This window comes from Gymnoscopelus microlampas (genome assembly GCF_963454915.1).
Source record: "Gymnoscopelus microlampas genome assembly, chromosome: 11".
Lineage (NCBI taxonomy): Eukaryota > Metazoa > Chordata > Actinopteri > Myctophiformes > Myctophidae > Gymnoscopelus > Gymnoscopelus microlampas.
Window position 1 is genome coordinate 8,740,174 of NC_139948.1, and position 13,856 is coordinate 8,754,029.

Genomic DNA, 13,856 nt, shown 5'->3' on the forward strand with positions numbered 1-13,856 from the left:
ACCTGGGCGGAGAGAGAGAGAGAGAGAGAGAGAGAGAGAGAGAGAGAGAGAGAGCAAACGCGCACCTGTCCTGGAGACGCCCTGCTCTGACGTCACTATATGCGTGGATACAACATAGTGTATTTACATACACTGCAAACATCCTCTGTTTATGATGTAACTGTGGGAGTGTACAATGTGTAACCAAATGGACCCTTCCCTTCCATTTGGTTACATTGTCTACACTCTTGGTAGCCTATTTATTATTTTATTTTTTAAATAACATGGAAGACAATTTATGTAGCAGTGATGGAAGAAGTAGCCTACTCACATTTTTAGTTGTTTACCTATAAGTAAAAGTATCAATACCATATTGTAGAAATAGTCTGTTACAACCAACAAAAATAAAGTACTCCTTATGCAGAAGGTCCCATTACACAAGTTTTCAAATGTATACAACTCCTTTGAAAATAGCAGGCTATTTTCAAATTGCCAAAGTATATGTATAGGTTTATTTACAGTATGTATATATGAAATGATGTTGTAATAATAATCAAAATATACAAAGTAACTAGTAACCAGTAAGTTTTCAAATTAGTAAAAGTACAATATTTGCTTCTGAGATGTAGTGGAGTTGAAGTAAAAGTATTGAAAATTGGAAGTACTCCAGTAAAGTAAAAAAAATACCTCAAAACTGTACTTAAGTACAGTACTTGAGTAAATGTACTTAGTTACTTTCCACCACTGAGAAATAGCTAAGCCTACTATCTATGTTACAAGTAAAATTCCTGCGTTCAAAATGTTAAATTAGTGGACAAGTATTGTCTCCAAAATGTATGGCTTATAGTATATTACTGGATTGTAATTAGTAAAACATTACGTTTTTATCACTTTAATGTTGCAGCTAAAGGCGGGACTGCTTTTAATAGTTGTATGTGCTGCTGGGTAGATTAACCTAAAATACATGATCATTTATCACTTAGTTTTGTATTAATAAACAAAATCTCCTAAGTAACCAAACATAATATGGCTACAATGTTTGCCTGCAACGATGTAGTGGAGTAGAAGTGAAAAGTATCGAGGAATGCAAACTCAAGTAAAGTAGATAAGGCATTATAGACATGGTATGCATAGCAAGTGTTACCACATTACTTAACCAATTAAACCCCAGCATTCGTATTGTGGGGAAAGCTTTTGCTTAAAATTGCGATCGACAAGCTTGTCGATCGGCTATTTTCAGCAAAAGCTTTCCCCAAAATAACAGAAAACAGAATATACGCTAGTATAGAACCCTCAGGGACTCCACCCAACCATATGGGGTTTAAGTGGTTAAGAACTGTACTTGAGTAAATGTAGGCTACTTAGTTAGGCTATGTATTTTACTCTGTTGTATACAATCCCAGAGTTAAAACCGGATCAAACTGAGGAGTTGCATGCTTTTCGCTGCGGTTTGTTTTAAGAAGGAATATAGATACAGAGCCGTCGATCACATTTTATTAGCGTTAGCCTATATTTAGCGATAATTGGTGTAGGTCTTGTTTCACGTCAGCAGGGTCCTCTGTACTGTAGCAGCCTTTCATTTCACCTCTTTGCAGGATGCAAATGAGCTGGCTGTGGAGGACGTTTACCATGCTATTTGACTGTCAAATTACCACTCATGTGATGGCTAGGCTACGCACATCAAAAGCGGCATGCCATTATTTGCCCACATCTACACACATACAGTAGCCTACGTCAAAACAAATGGTGCTAAATGGCTCTAACATGGCCTCTTTGGCTCGTAATAATATACGGAACCTGTTTTGATTTATTAGAACCATAATCTTAACCATTTAAACCCTATACTTTGTCCCCCAGGGGACTGTACTATATGTTTGGGGGTCGTCCTTGGCGTGGAAAGGCTTAGGAAACACTTCGGTAAAGCACTCTGAGTAGGCTAAAGGTGCTATAGAAATGCACACCATTTACGGTAGAGTGCAGAATGTATTATGTAAAAACACACTTCACTAAGTCAATAATGGCAGACAGGAACACACACACAGACTGACAGCTGTGAGAATGACTCAGCAGCCAGGCTCAGAATGTAGAGCTCTTAACTCACTGTTGATCCAGCCAACTCGTTCACAAACACTGGGTCGGGGTTGCGTTGGTCGCAGACACATTTTTATCGGTCGCGGGTAAATAGCCCTTATTTCTTTTTGTTTCCTACATTTTCTTTTTTATTATTATTTATCATTTAAAGAAAATAGAAAAAAAAACAGCAACAATGAATTAAAAATAAACTCAATGATTTTTCTAAAATAATTTGATGAATACATTTGATGAATACATTTGAAACTAGAAAAAGTGCTCCTCGGAGCACAAGTCTCCGCCAGCAGACTTGTGTTGTGTCCTATCCGTCCTGTCTGTATAAGTGTCCTATCCGTCCTGTAAGTGTCCTATCCGTCCTGTCTGTGTAAGTGTCCTATCTGTCCTGTCTGTGTAAGTGTCCTATCCAATTGTTACAGTATCCGCCATTTCTCAGCCATTTCGTGATTATTCCTGTCTTACCTCACTTTGAAAGAGGCTAAGACTCTTTCAAAGTGACACATGTATTTATAGGCCGCTATACGTCACTAGCCAATCAGATCACACTATTTCACCGTATTGTCACGTGTCACGTGAGGCTTGACCAATGTTAGCTTGACATGTGGAAAGTGAAAACAATGTCTCCTGGCGGAGACAATAATCAAAGAAATTCCAGTAGTGACAGTGCTGAAAATAGCCGATTTACAATATAGATCTGCTATTTTCACTAGTTTGGGTCCTGGGGAGACATCAAATCTTTCTTTTGTACCTCGAGCTAAAACGTTTGGGAACCACTGATCCGGCCAACTGTCCAACAGAAGACAGGGCTTGACTCCACCCTATGAGCGCACAGGTGAACACCAGGGACAATTATCGTGGGACATTTACTTAACAAACAACTTAAATTCTTCCTTGTAGGCCTACGACAAATAGTGAAAACAGTCTATGCAAGCTCTCAACACATTACGCGTTGCAGCCTGTACAGCAGCCAATTGTTGATATTGCCAATTTGTATGGCTGATTTTCACCAGCTCAGGGTCTTGAGCTCTACAGTGTTGTTAGCCTAGCTTTCGCGGCTCACTGCATCTATGTAGGTGGTGCCTTTCCTGGCTTTGCCCTGGGTTGGCTCCCACTGTTTGCTTGCCACTATAGGTCCGGGTGCCTGACGAAGTGCCCTACCAGCCTCATCGTTCTCTCTCTGACTTAAATCTGTGACCCGTGGTAGGTCGCCGTAGTAGACCACGTTTCTGATGTGGTCCGCCCATCATGTGACACCTATTAGTGCCATTCGTAGCATTCTTGTGTAGACTCCACAGGGCCCTTTCCGGTTGTGCTGTGAGGGTCCATGTCTCAGCCCCATACAGCCGTACTAGGGGGCCTTATAGTGGCATAAATAGTGTCATATCCACTGGTGTAATTGTACATCAAGCTGACTTAATAAGGTAACAGTTGATGCTCCTGACCTACCATCATTGATTCCAAAGGCTATACTATTTGTATATGGCTATTTTTTTTACATTATTAATCTTTTATAATATTTTACCTTTCTAACTTATTTTATTCAATATTTATTTATTGTTATGCTCACCAGAGAAAGCTTAAATCACAATGATTTCACAGCCTATAACGCTATACCAAATGTAATGTGTATTTGAACAACTTTGAATTTGATTTGAATGCATGCACCTGGTCGTGCTCTGTGACATCACAGTGAGCTAGAAAAGAAAACACTTCTAAATTATGTGTTTTTCTGTTTTAAAAGAATATAGAAATAGAGTCACATTGAATTTATTTGTGTTGACTTTGTATGTATGTACAGTAACTTATCAACGATCACACACTGTGGGTCCCAACACCAGTGGTGTTAGTTTTTTTGGGGTAAAGAATTGGCTTCTAATGGGAAATGGGTGTGCACAAAGTAGGCTACTGATATAGTAAATTAACACATAATTCATAACTTTTTGTATAGTTGTATAGGCCTACTGCAATAATAATGTGTGGTTGTCACAACATCTCAAGGCACACCTGAACTTGTCTCTCGCCACAGCGTTTGGAAGCCACTAAACTTTACAAACTTTCCACTCTCTCATGCTCTGGAAGCATCGCTTGACTGAAGATGTTTACCATGCCATCATTTTACTGTCAAATGAGCCTCAGGTTGTATAGCCTTAAAAGCGACATGACATGTCAGCCAACAAAAAACAAATTAAAATCATCTAAAACATGGTGTAATAGTCAGTTTTGGCACAATTTGCGACAGTTGCCAAGTCAAATTATATGCTACTATAGGCAAACATCAACAACATTGTTCAAGGACATAATTGTCCCTCTTGTACATGTCAAACTATTCATACGGTTGCCCTTCACGGAAGGCAGAGGTGAGTAGTAATTAGTTACATTTACTTAAGTAACTTATTCAGTAATTTGAATAAATGGTATATGTACTTGTGTATAAATGTTTTTTTTTTTACCCTTTACTCAAGTATATTCGTGAAGAAGAATACTACTTTTACATTTTGGCCAAATGTACTGTAAAGTAACTTTTGTAAAAGTAACATTTTTCAAATTATTTTGAAAGAAACTGCCCAACATTCAGTTGAGGGGTTTTGTGACGTCCACCCTGGTAAAGTCAACTAAACTCCCTATAACCAAATACAAAGACACTTATATTATATTATTTTATATTATATGATCAATATACAGTACATTGTCATGGAAATGTCTGACAATCACTGCAATAGGTGCAGCTGGGCATTGTTATGTCAGCAGAGACAAATGATAAGCTTTTACATACTTTAATTATTAATGAACCACATGTGCCACAAAACATTACGGAATATCTTCCTCCCTTCTCTCACATCCATAAAACCTTTTCTTTCCGTCCGCCTCCCCCCTCTCTCTCCCTCCTCTCCCCTCTCTCTCTCTCTCTCATGGATGACGTCAGCTTGCCTTCCCTTTCGCTGCATTAGAGACGTGCATGGAATAATTCCTTTTCACATAATAGCATGATAGGCTCTATGCACAGCAGCCATATTGTGAAGAAATTCACGGATGTTGCCAATGATACTAATGAAGGCTCTGTTCCATTCTGATCGAACAGAGTCAGGGTGCTGATGTTGTGCACGTTGGCTCACTGGAAACACTATGCAACACCAGTGGGTCTAAAATTGGGGTTCAGGGACCCTCATGGTTCCTTGAGGGGGTTCCAAATGGCCTCTTACGGGTGTGTAACTCTGAGTGTACACTGGTTCCATTTGTACACTCTCAGAGTTATGGTGGTTGTGGAAATTAAAAAGTCTGAGAACCACTGTGCCACTCTAACAGAGCCTTCATCAGTATCATTGGTAACACCTGTGAAGGACGTGATAATATGGCTGCTGTGTATAGAGCCTATTGTTGTCCCGCTCCTCACAATGCATTTTGATAATGCCCGCCACCAACAAAGAGCTTATTCCTCCATCATGTAAATCTTATCATGCACAAGAATCACCCTGACTAAGGTTGAGATAAGCGCGTAATTGCGGGGGCGGGGTTTAACAGCAGTCCTGTTGTCGAACTGATCAAATAGCCACTGCATTGTATTTTAACAATCACGGGGGTTCAAAGGGCACCGATGGTGAAGAGCTATATATATATACCGTCCTTTGTGCCTTTTGGCCAAGTTCCTCAATACAAAGTTTGTCAGTTCTGAACAGTACGGGGGTCACTTAAGGTGCTTTAAGTGATTTATTTGTATTTTTATAAGTGTTAAATAGTTATATATTCAGATGTTTTGTTTTTTGTTTTTGTTTTTCAGTAAAATGGGTCTCCCCATTTCTCCAGCTATTTAGTAAACAGAAAATACATTTTCAGTTCAGGATACCAATTTCATCCAATCGGGAGAGATAACCCTACAGGACGCAGGATAAACAAGTGAAATTAGAAGAGATGAAACTGAAACAAACAAACAAAAAAAGATAGCAGACAAATTTGGAACTGGAACACTATGAAATGGAAGCTGATAAATGTGTTCTCTCTAGTGATTGGAGGAAATTCGTGTCCCACTTGAAAATGTATTTTCTGTTTACTAAAGAGCTGGAGAGATGGGGAGACCCCTGTTACTGAACAAACTCTCAAAAGCAACCAAAACATAATAATATCACTTACAGCACATTTTAAACCCTATATACGTCACTGACCGGAGTCCTCCGGGGGTCTATCCTAGACCCCCTCCCTTAGGGTTCACATTAAAGGACCACTTCAGCCATTTTCAACCTATCTTTGTACGATTGGTGCCTGTTCATAAAATGGAACCATTTCTTTCTGCTCACTCTGTGTGTATCAGTGGAGGGCTGTGGACATTTCAGAAACCTTCCTACCTGTGACATCACCGGTGGGCAAGTTTGATCATTTCAAACGAGATTTACATTTTGTTTTTTTTATTAATAAGAACAACGGCTTCTATTTGAGAGTGTTAACTTTCCAGGAAGATAAAGGCTTCAGTTTCTACTCGCTTGGAATCCCCGCCGATGACGTCATTGGTAGGCAGGTTTCTCCTCTGAGACACAGAGTAGACGGAAACGGTGCCACTGTATGAACATGAGTGAAGATACGTTGAAAATGGCTGCTCCTTTAACCACTTAAACCCTATATGGTCGTCCTCAGCCCCTCAGCACTTTTATAGCTTGGAGATCTGCTATTTTCCGCTAAAGCTTTCCCCCTCAGAATACGGATCCCGGTGTGTCAGCGGTCAAGCTTCCCCCTCCGAGGCCTGGGTGACTGAAACCCGATGGCTCGCTCGCTCGCTTTGCCCTCCCCGCCGCCCGTCCTCACAGGTCGAACGCGGCGGGCGGCGGGGGCCTGTAGTAGCTGAGGTGCTTCTTGAGGACGGGCGGCCGGTTCCGGTCCTCCTTGGTGATGGGCACGAGCACCAGGCCCACCACGAACACCATCAGGCCGATGGAGACCAGCGCCGGGCCCAGGATGTTGGTCACCTTCCGGCAGTGGCCGGCGAAGTACAGGCCGCTGATGATGAAGCCGCACGCCAGGAAGCTCCCGCCCGTGGACATCAGGTGGACGGGGAACCAGTAGACGTCGCAGACGCTGTCGCCGCTGCCGCGCCCGCCGCCACCGGGGGCGCCGCCGCCGTTGTCGTTGTTGGTCCAGAGGGATTCGCTCCGGGACAGGCTGAACACGGTGCTGTCGGTCCTATGGGCAAGTGGTGGGAAAAAAAGTATACTCGCATTTTTTTTACTTGAGTAAACGTGTCAATGCTGCGATGTAGAAATACTCTGTTAACAAGTGAGAGTCCACAATTCAAAATGTACTTGAGTAAAAGTGCAAAATGAGTGGTAGCAAAATGTACTTAAAAGTACCAAAAGTAAAAAGTGCTCATTGTGCAGAATGTCCCATTTCAAGTTTTCAAATGTATACAAATCTTTTGAAAATAGCAGATCTACAAGCTCACAATGCGTCGTTTCGCGACGCATTGTGAGCTTGTAGATCGGCTATGTTCAAATGGCCGAAATGTATGTAGGGCTGAAGTGGTTAATGTATGTTTTGTAATTATAATCAAATCTATAAAGTAACTATTAATTCAAGTTTTCAAATAATTGTAGAGGAGTAAAAGTACAATATTTGCCTCTGAGATGTAGTGGAGTAGAAGTAAAAGAACTGAAAATTGGAAATGCTCCAGTAAAGTAAAAATACATCAAAATTGTACTTAAGTACAGTACTTGAGTACATGTACTTATTTTCCACCACTGGTCCTGGGAAGGGGGGGGGGGGGGGGGTGTGACAGTTTTATTGAAACGGATCGATTTAATCAATTATAAAGATATACAAATAAATCGATGATTGTATACGATAAGCGATTGATGATCTATGGCTAATTATGGCATGTCATAATGGGTGAAAAGTTTCCAAAAATGTAAATAAATCCCAAGTTCACACAACGTGTCGCGTTGTGAGCTTGCATATCGTCACCTTCCTAAACTAATGGCCCAAGAAGTTTTTCAGATTTTGTTTTTCAGAAAACTGATCCAAAACTTTATGATATTTCTTAATTATTTCACCCAAAACGTTTATAACAAATTATGACTATTAACATAAAAATAACACAGTCAGTTATGTAACATAAGAGATTTAAATAGGTTTACATAGGTTTAAACCTGACTTAGGCCAAATGGTTTACTGATTTACTCCAGACTTTACACCAGCCATTTATTTGGCCTAAGTCACAAAACCATGTGACTTAGGCAAAAAAAGAAAATACTATTTTGGCCTAAGTCACACTAGGGAGTTAGGCCATTATACTAAAAGGGGAGTGAACAGCATGATCCTTTTCAATTAGACGATAGGCGATTTTTACCAGAGTTGGCCAGTGTCATGAAGAGCTAACTTAGGCAAAAATATTATTTTCCTAAAAAATGACTTAATAGGCCATTAGTTTAGGAAGGTGACGATATCGGCTATTTTCACTATTTCTGCACGACACCGTTGTGCGACAAAGTATAAATCTGGTTAATCGAGCTGTTGATGTGTATATATATACATATTTTTTTCCGATCGATCGCTTCATCGAGAAAGTAATCGCTGAGAGGATAACGGAGAGTTTTGCAGCCCCCCTTACCTGCTTCCTAGTGGGGTCAGCTGCTCCCTGGAGCGAGAGACGGTACACTCCCCGAGAGGGATGTTCTCTGGGCCGCCGACTGGCATGGTTTCACCGGTGCTGCCCGCGTCCTGAACCCGCCTGGCGCTGCCGCTCTCCTCTGCAAGGTCGGAACAGAAATGACTTTCTTTTTAACCCACTCAATCCGGGAAAGCATCAGTGTGTCATTTGAGATTTTTTTCCCCCCGGCTATTCAAAAATAGCAGATCTACAAGCTCATAGCGCGGTACTATGAGCTTGTAGATCTGCTATTCTTTTGCAAAATCGTGAACATTTGTGCAAATCTTTGAATATATATATATATATATTTTCTAAAGCGAACATTTGTAACTCAAATCTTTGCTTCTGGGGGGTCCCTCGAACAACACATTTTTAAATGGAGGTCGGCGGACAAATACATATAATTGTGGGTGGGCCTTGACATGAAAAAGTTTGAGAACCACTGATATAGAAACATACGTTTTTTTCAGAAAATCCTGTTAGGATTTAGAAGACATTTGTAGAATCCCCCAGAAGCAAAGATTTGAGTTAAAAATGTCCACTTTATAAGGATTTTCACACATTTTCTAGTTTTTCCCCAAAAATAGCAGATCTACAAGCTCATAGCGCGGCACTCGGTTTGTACATCTGCTATTTTTGAATAGCCAAAAGAATATCTAAAAAATGACACAGATGCGTTTCCGGTCTTAATGGGTTAAACAGACAGATGAGCATCAGCCGCAACGCCTCTGCCTCCATCTCTCTGGAGGGGAGATGCAGGGAGACACAGAGAGAGAGACGGCCATGGCTGCCACAGCAGCAGGCCATCGCTATATGGTGTAGAGCAGTGGTTTCCAAACTTTTTCCATGCCCAAATTGATACATATGTGGCTACAGGGGTGTCATTTGGGGGTTCCGGGGGATGGCAATTGCCACCCCCTTAGCTTTCGCATTTGACCTCAAAATGCAGGTATTTTATTCAACTTTCCTCTTCCACCTCTTCTCCATGTTTTTTTTTGCAGATTAATCAGATTTTAGATCGACACATATAGACACTTTGTTTTCTTCCTGCAGCCGTACACTCATTAATCACTTTAAAACTGGCCTCCCTATTTTAATGAGTGTGCTATATTTCCATAGTTGTCCAGAGCCAAGGGCATGCATGCCAATGTGCAAGTCTGATAGACAGTACTTACACACCTAAAATGTACTCAAGTACTGTACTTAAGTACAATTGTGAGGTACTTTTACTTTACTGGAGTCATTCCAATTGTCTATACTTTTACTTTACTCCACTACATCTCAGAGGCAAATATTGTACTTTTACTTTTACTAGTTACTTACTTACTAACCACTGTAGCCCTATTCTATAGGCTATTTGAAAATAGCCGATCTACAAGCTCACAACGCGTCGCGATGTAGATCTGCTATTTTCAAACATTTTAGTACTTTTACTTTTGGTACTTTAAGTGCATAACTTTTGTACTTTTACTCAAGTAAATGTTTAACTCCAGACTTTTACTTACTTACAGAGTACTTCTATATTGAAGTATTGATGCTTTTACTTAAGTAAAACATTTGAGTACTTTTTCCACCACTGCAAAAAATGTTAACACGTCCATTATTAATTTGATTAGCTGCAGCTGTGTTGCTTACATTATTGTGTACTATAAGGTCTTGTGCAGCTTGCCATGTTTTTACCCTGCTGTAGTTTTTAACCTGAAGTGGAAAACAAACTGCAAAATCAGCCTATAGGCTTTCATACCCATCTAGTTAAAAAAAAGAAAAAAGAAAAAAACATGTTATGAAATGACGTCTCTTGAAGAGAGGCCATCAGAGATACAGATCTCCGGTTTGTGTCTTGGCCCCTGCTATGTGTTGAAGTGTCCCCGAGCAAAACACTTAAGCCCCCCAGAGCACTCCTCAGGACCATCAGTTCCAACATACAATAAGGTCAGACTGAAGAAGTCTTTTGTCTTTTGTTTGTAATTTGTTTTGTTTCTGTGTTACGTCAAATGTGTGTATTATGTGTTGCATACGTGGCTGCTGGGTCGCAAGACACATTTCAGTGAGAGCTGATAATAAAGTCATATTGTATCGTGTCGTATCTGAGCATGCCATCAGCTGGGTGAAGCTGAAACGGAACCCCCTCCCCTGTGGGAATAACACAGGTGTCCAATCCTTTCAATTTGGTCTACTTTACCGATTGGCTTATGAAGTTCTGTGACAGGGCTAAATCAAGGGTTGGTTCAATCAATTAAAAAAAAACTGACATTGCCTACTTGTTGTCAATTATTTGCACAAGCTCTTGTTTTATTGGATCTTGGTTATTTTGATACACTTATTGGTTTTAGCTTTTGCTCATTTGATTTTCCTATTTGTCTCATCTGTTTAAGAAAGTAGGTAGCTGATATATTCCACTTTTACCTTAGCGCTAGGTATACTCTTAGTTGCTTGTTTTAGAAGACTTTCGGTGATTAGTAGTTTCCTTGCCTACCTATGTTGAATGCACTTATTGTAAGTCGCTTTGGATAAAAGCGTCTGCTAAATGACCGTAATGTAATGTAATCTCAGGGGCACTTATCAATGTCAACAACATGAACATTAATAATGTAATTAATTGCTGGCTGACATGTGCATTACTATTAACTCCATCACATTGACTGAAAACTGTATTGTAAATGCACATCATTATTTCAACAATATCTGCCTGTGTCCATTCTAGCTCCAAAGCAATACAGGAGAGTGTAGACAAACACCTACCTTTCAAATCTGAAGCAAGTTGCTTTTGGGCTCTATTTCTGAGGAAGTGACACTATAGGTTTGAACCCCTTTATCCAGGAAACACAGAGGCATGGACAAGCTGTCATGGACTCCCCCCCGCATGCAGGCTGACGTTCAGCCAGAAACAACAAGTAAATGCATTTGGACAAACTAAACCCACCCTTTTTCTCTCCACCTCCTCAACAGCACGCTCTGAACAGTGAACTCCCATCCCTTACCATCATCTACCAGCGCAGGCACTTAGTCCTGATGCTGCATCCAGGGCAAGGGGCTCGCCTCCATAGGTCCCTGTGGGATATCCATTGAAAACCCCACTGCAGTGAGCTCACACCTCAAAACCTCAATGGCATGGCGTCTCTATTGATCCATTCAATATAGTATATTTTCTAAACTTCTCTGAATGGCTCGGACGTTCCCTTTTAGGATGAAACCTGGCGAGTTCCTCCACAAATTGGACAATCAAGGGAAGATAACCGGTCTTGAGCACGACAGGCGGACAGACTTTCCACACAATGAAGAGCTGGGGCAGGGAAAAGTGGAAAGCAAATGGATCTCTGTGCCCCGGCCGGATTGACGTGAGCAAGCAATCACCCGTACATACATACGGGGGCTTTCCAATATGGCCTCACATGTTGGTACCGTATTGATCTCAAAATACCCCCGGAGCTATTACCCGCAAGTTGTGGTATTGTTCTGTGCATTGTGAGATCAATGAGATGTGTGTGGCAGTGCACCAGGCCTCAGACAATGCGGAGAGAAGCACATATAGAATTGTGCGTTCCTGGCCGTAAACAGAGAATTCTTGTCTCATTTCTGACTGTGTGTGTGTGTGTGTGTGTGTGTGTGTGTGTGTGTGTGTGTGTGTGTGTGTGTGTGTGTGTGTGTGTGTGTGTGTGTGTGTGTGTGTGTGTGTGTGTGGATGTATTTCCCTGCCTCAGACTCGAGGGGAAATGCTATATGAAACATGATACCGTTCCACACTCGTTTCCAGTAAACCGTCTTCTCCATGAAACTTTTGCCCAGTGGTGGAAGAAGTACTCACATTTTGTACTTAAGTAAAAGTACCAATAGTACCACAATGTAGAAATACTAAAAGGCTGGTATTCAAAATTCAAAATGTACTAAAAGTACAAAAGTATTCGCATTAAAATATACATAGTACTGAAAGTAAACATACTCATTAAGCAGAATGTCCCATTTCACAAGAGTTCAATACGAATGCTTTGGAAATAGCAGATCTACAAGCTCACAATGCGTCACTTTGGGACGCGTTGTGAGCTTGTAGATCTGCTATTTTCAAATAACCTATTGTAAGTATAGAGGGCTGAAGTGGCTAATGTATGTTTTGTAATAATAGCAATCTACAAAGTAACTAGTAACTAAAGTTTTCAAATAATTGTATTGGAGTAAAACCATAATATTTGCCTCTGAGATGTATAGTGGAGTAGGAGTAAAAGTATTGAAAATTGGAAACACTCAAGTAAAGTAAGAATTCCTCAAAAGTGCACTGAAGTACAGTACTTGAGTAAACGTGCTTAGTTTCTTTGCACCACTTCTCTTGCCATCGGTCGTTTTGCCTCGGAACAGTTGTTCTAGATTGTGGCCATTGATCGGAAACGCGATCCCTCACTTTAATCAACTTAAAATGTACAGACAGCTGCTTCGCAGGGAAATGGCTTATTAGGATTACTACTTAGCAAGCACTCGTCATTATTAGATTGCCACTGTCATCTGTCTCAAATGTAACCGTCTATGCTCAAAATGATGTTCCACCCTATATGTCCATGCATGTGTCCCTTTGTCGGTCCCTGGCTAAGCGTATACGGCTTGTATAGATAACTGAGCTCTATACTTGTCCTCAAAGCGAAGCACTTGCACATAGGCTCTACGCACAGCAGCCATATTGGAAACAAATTGGGCCTCTTCTTACTTCCTTCACAGGTGTTACCAATAATACTAATGAAGGCTCTGTTCCATTCTGGTCTCAAAGTGTGGTCCAGGGACCCTCATGGTTCCTTGAGGGGGTTCTAAATGGCCCCTTGCGGGTGTGTAACTCTGGGAGTGTACAAATGGAACCAAATGGACCCGTAAGGGTCCATTTGGTTCCATGTGTACACACTCAGAGTTATGGGAGTCCTTGAAATTAAAACGTTTGAGAACCACTGTGCTACACTAAATGGAACAGAGCCTTCATTAGTATCATTGGTAACACCTGTGAAGGCCCAATTTCCTTCCATTATGGCTGCTGTGCATATAGCCTATTGCCACTCCTGGCACAGAACAGGTTAAGAAGCACCCATATCACGATAGCACCCTGTGTGGCATGAACACGTCAATGTGTGCAATAGATGGATGAGCCCAGCAGAGGGCAGTACGTCCCTGTGCCTTGCCGCATGCA

General features: G+C 41.1%; 1 protein-coding gene across 1 annotated transcript; it reads right to left on the minus strand.

Moving 5' to 3' along the window:
* Nucleotides 1-5,071: 5,071 nt before the first annotated feature.
* On the minus strand, nt 5,072-11,557 carry pirt (phosphoinositide interacting regulator of transient receptor potential channels). The gene is made up of 3 exons (XM_084071856.1): nt 11,438-11,557; nt 8,657-8,795; nt 5,072-7,233 (listed from the first exon to the last, which is right to left on the minus strand). Exons 2-3 carry the CDS (start codon nt 8,740-8,742, stop codon nt 6,855-6,857), a joined length of 465 nt encoding a protein of 154 aa, XP_083927982.1. The 5' UTR covers nt 8,743-8,795; nt 11,438-11,557; the 3' UTR covers nt 5,072-6,854.
* Between the last annotated feature and the right edge of the window lie 2,299 nt (nt 11,558-13,856).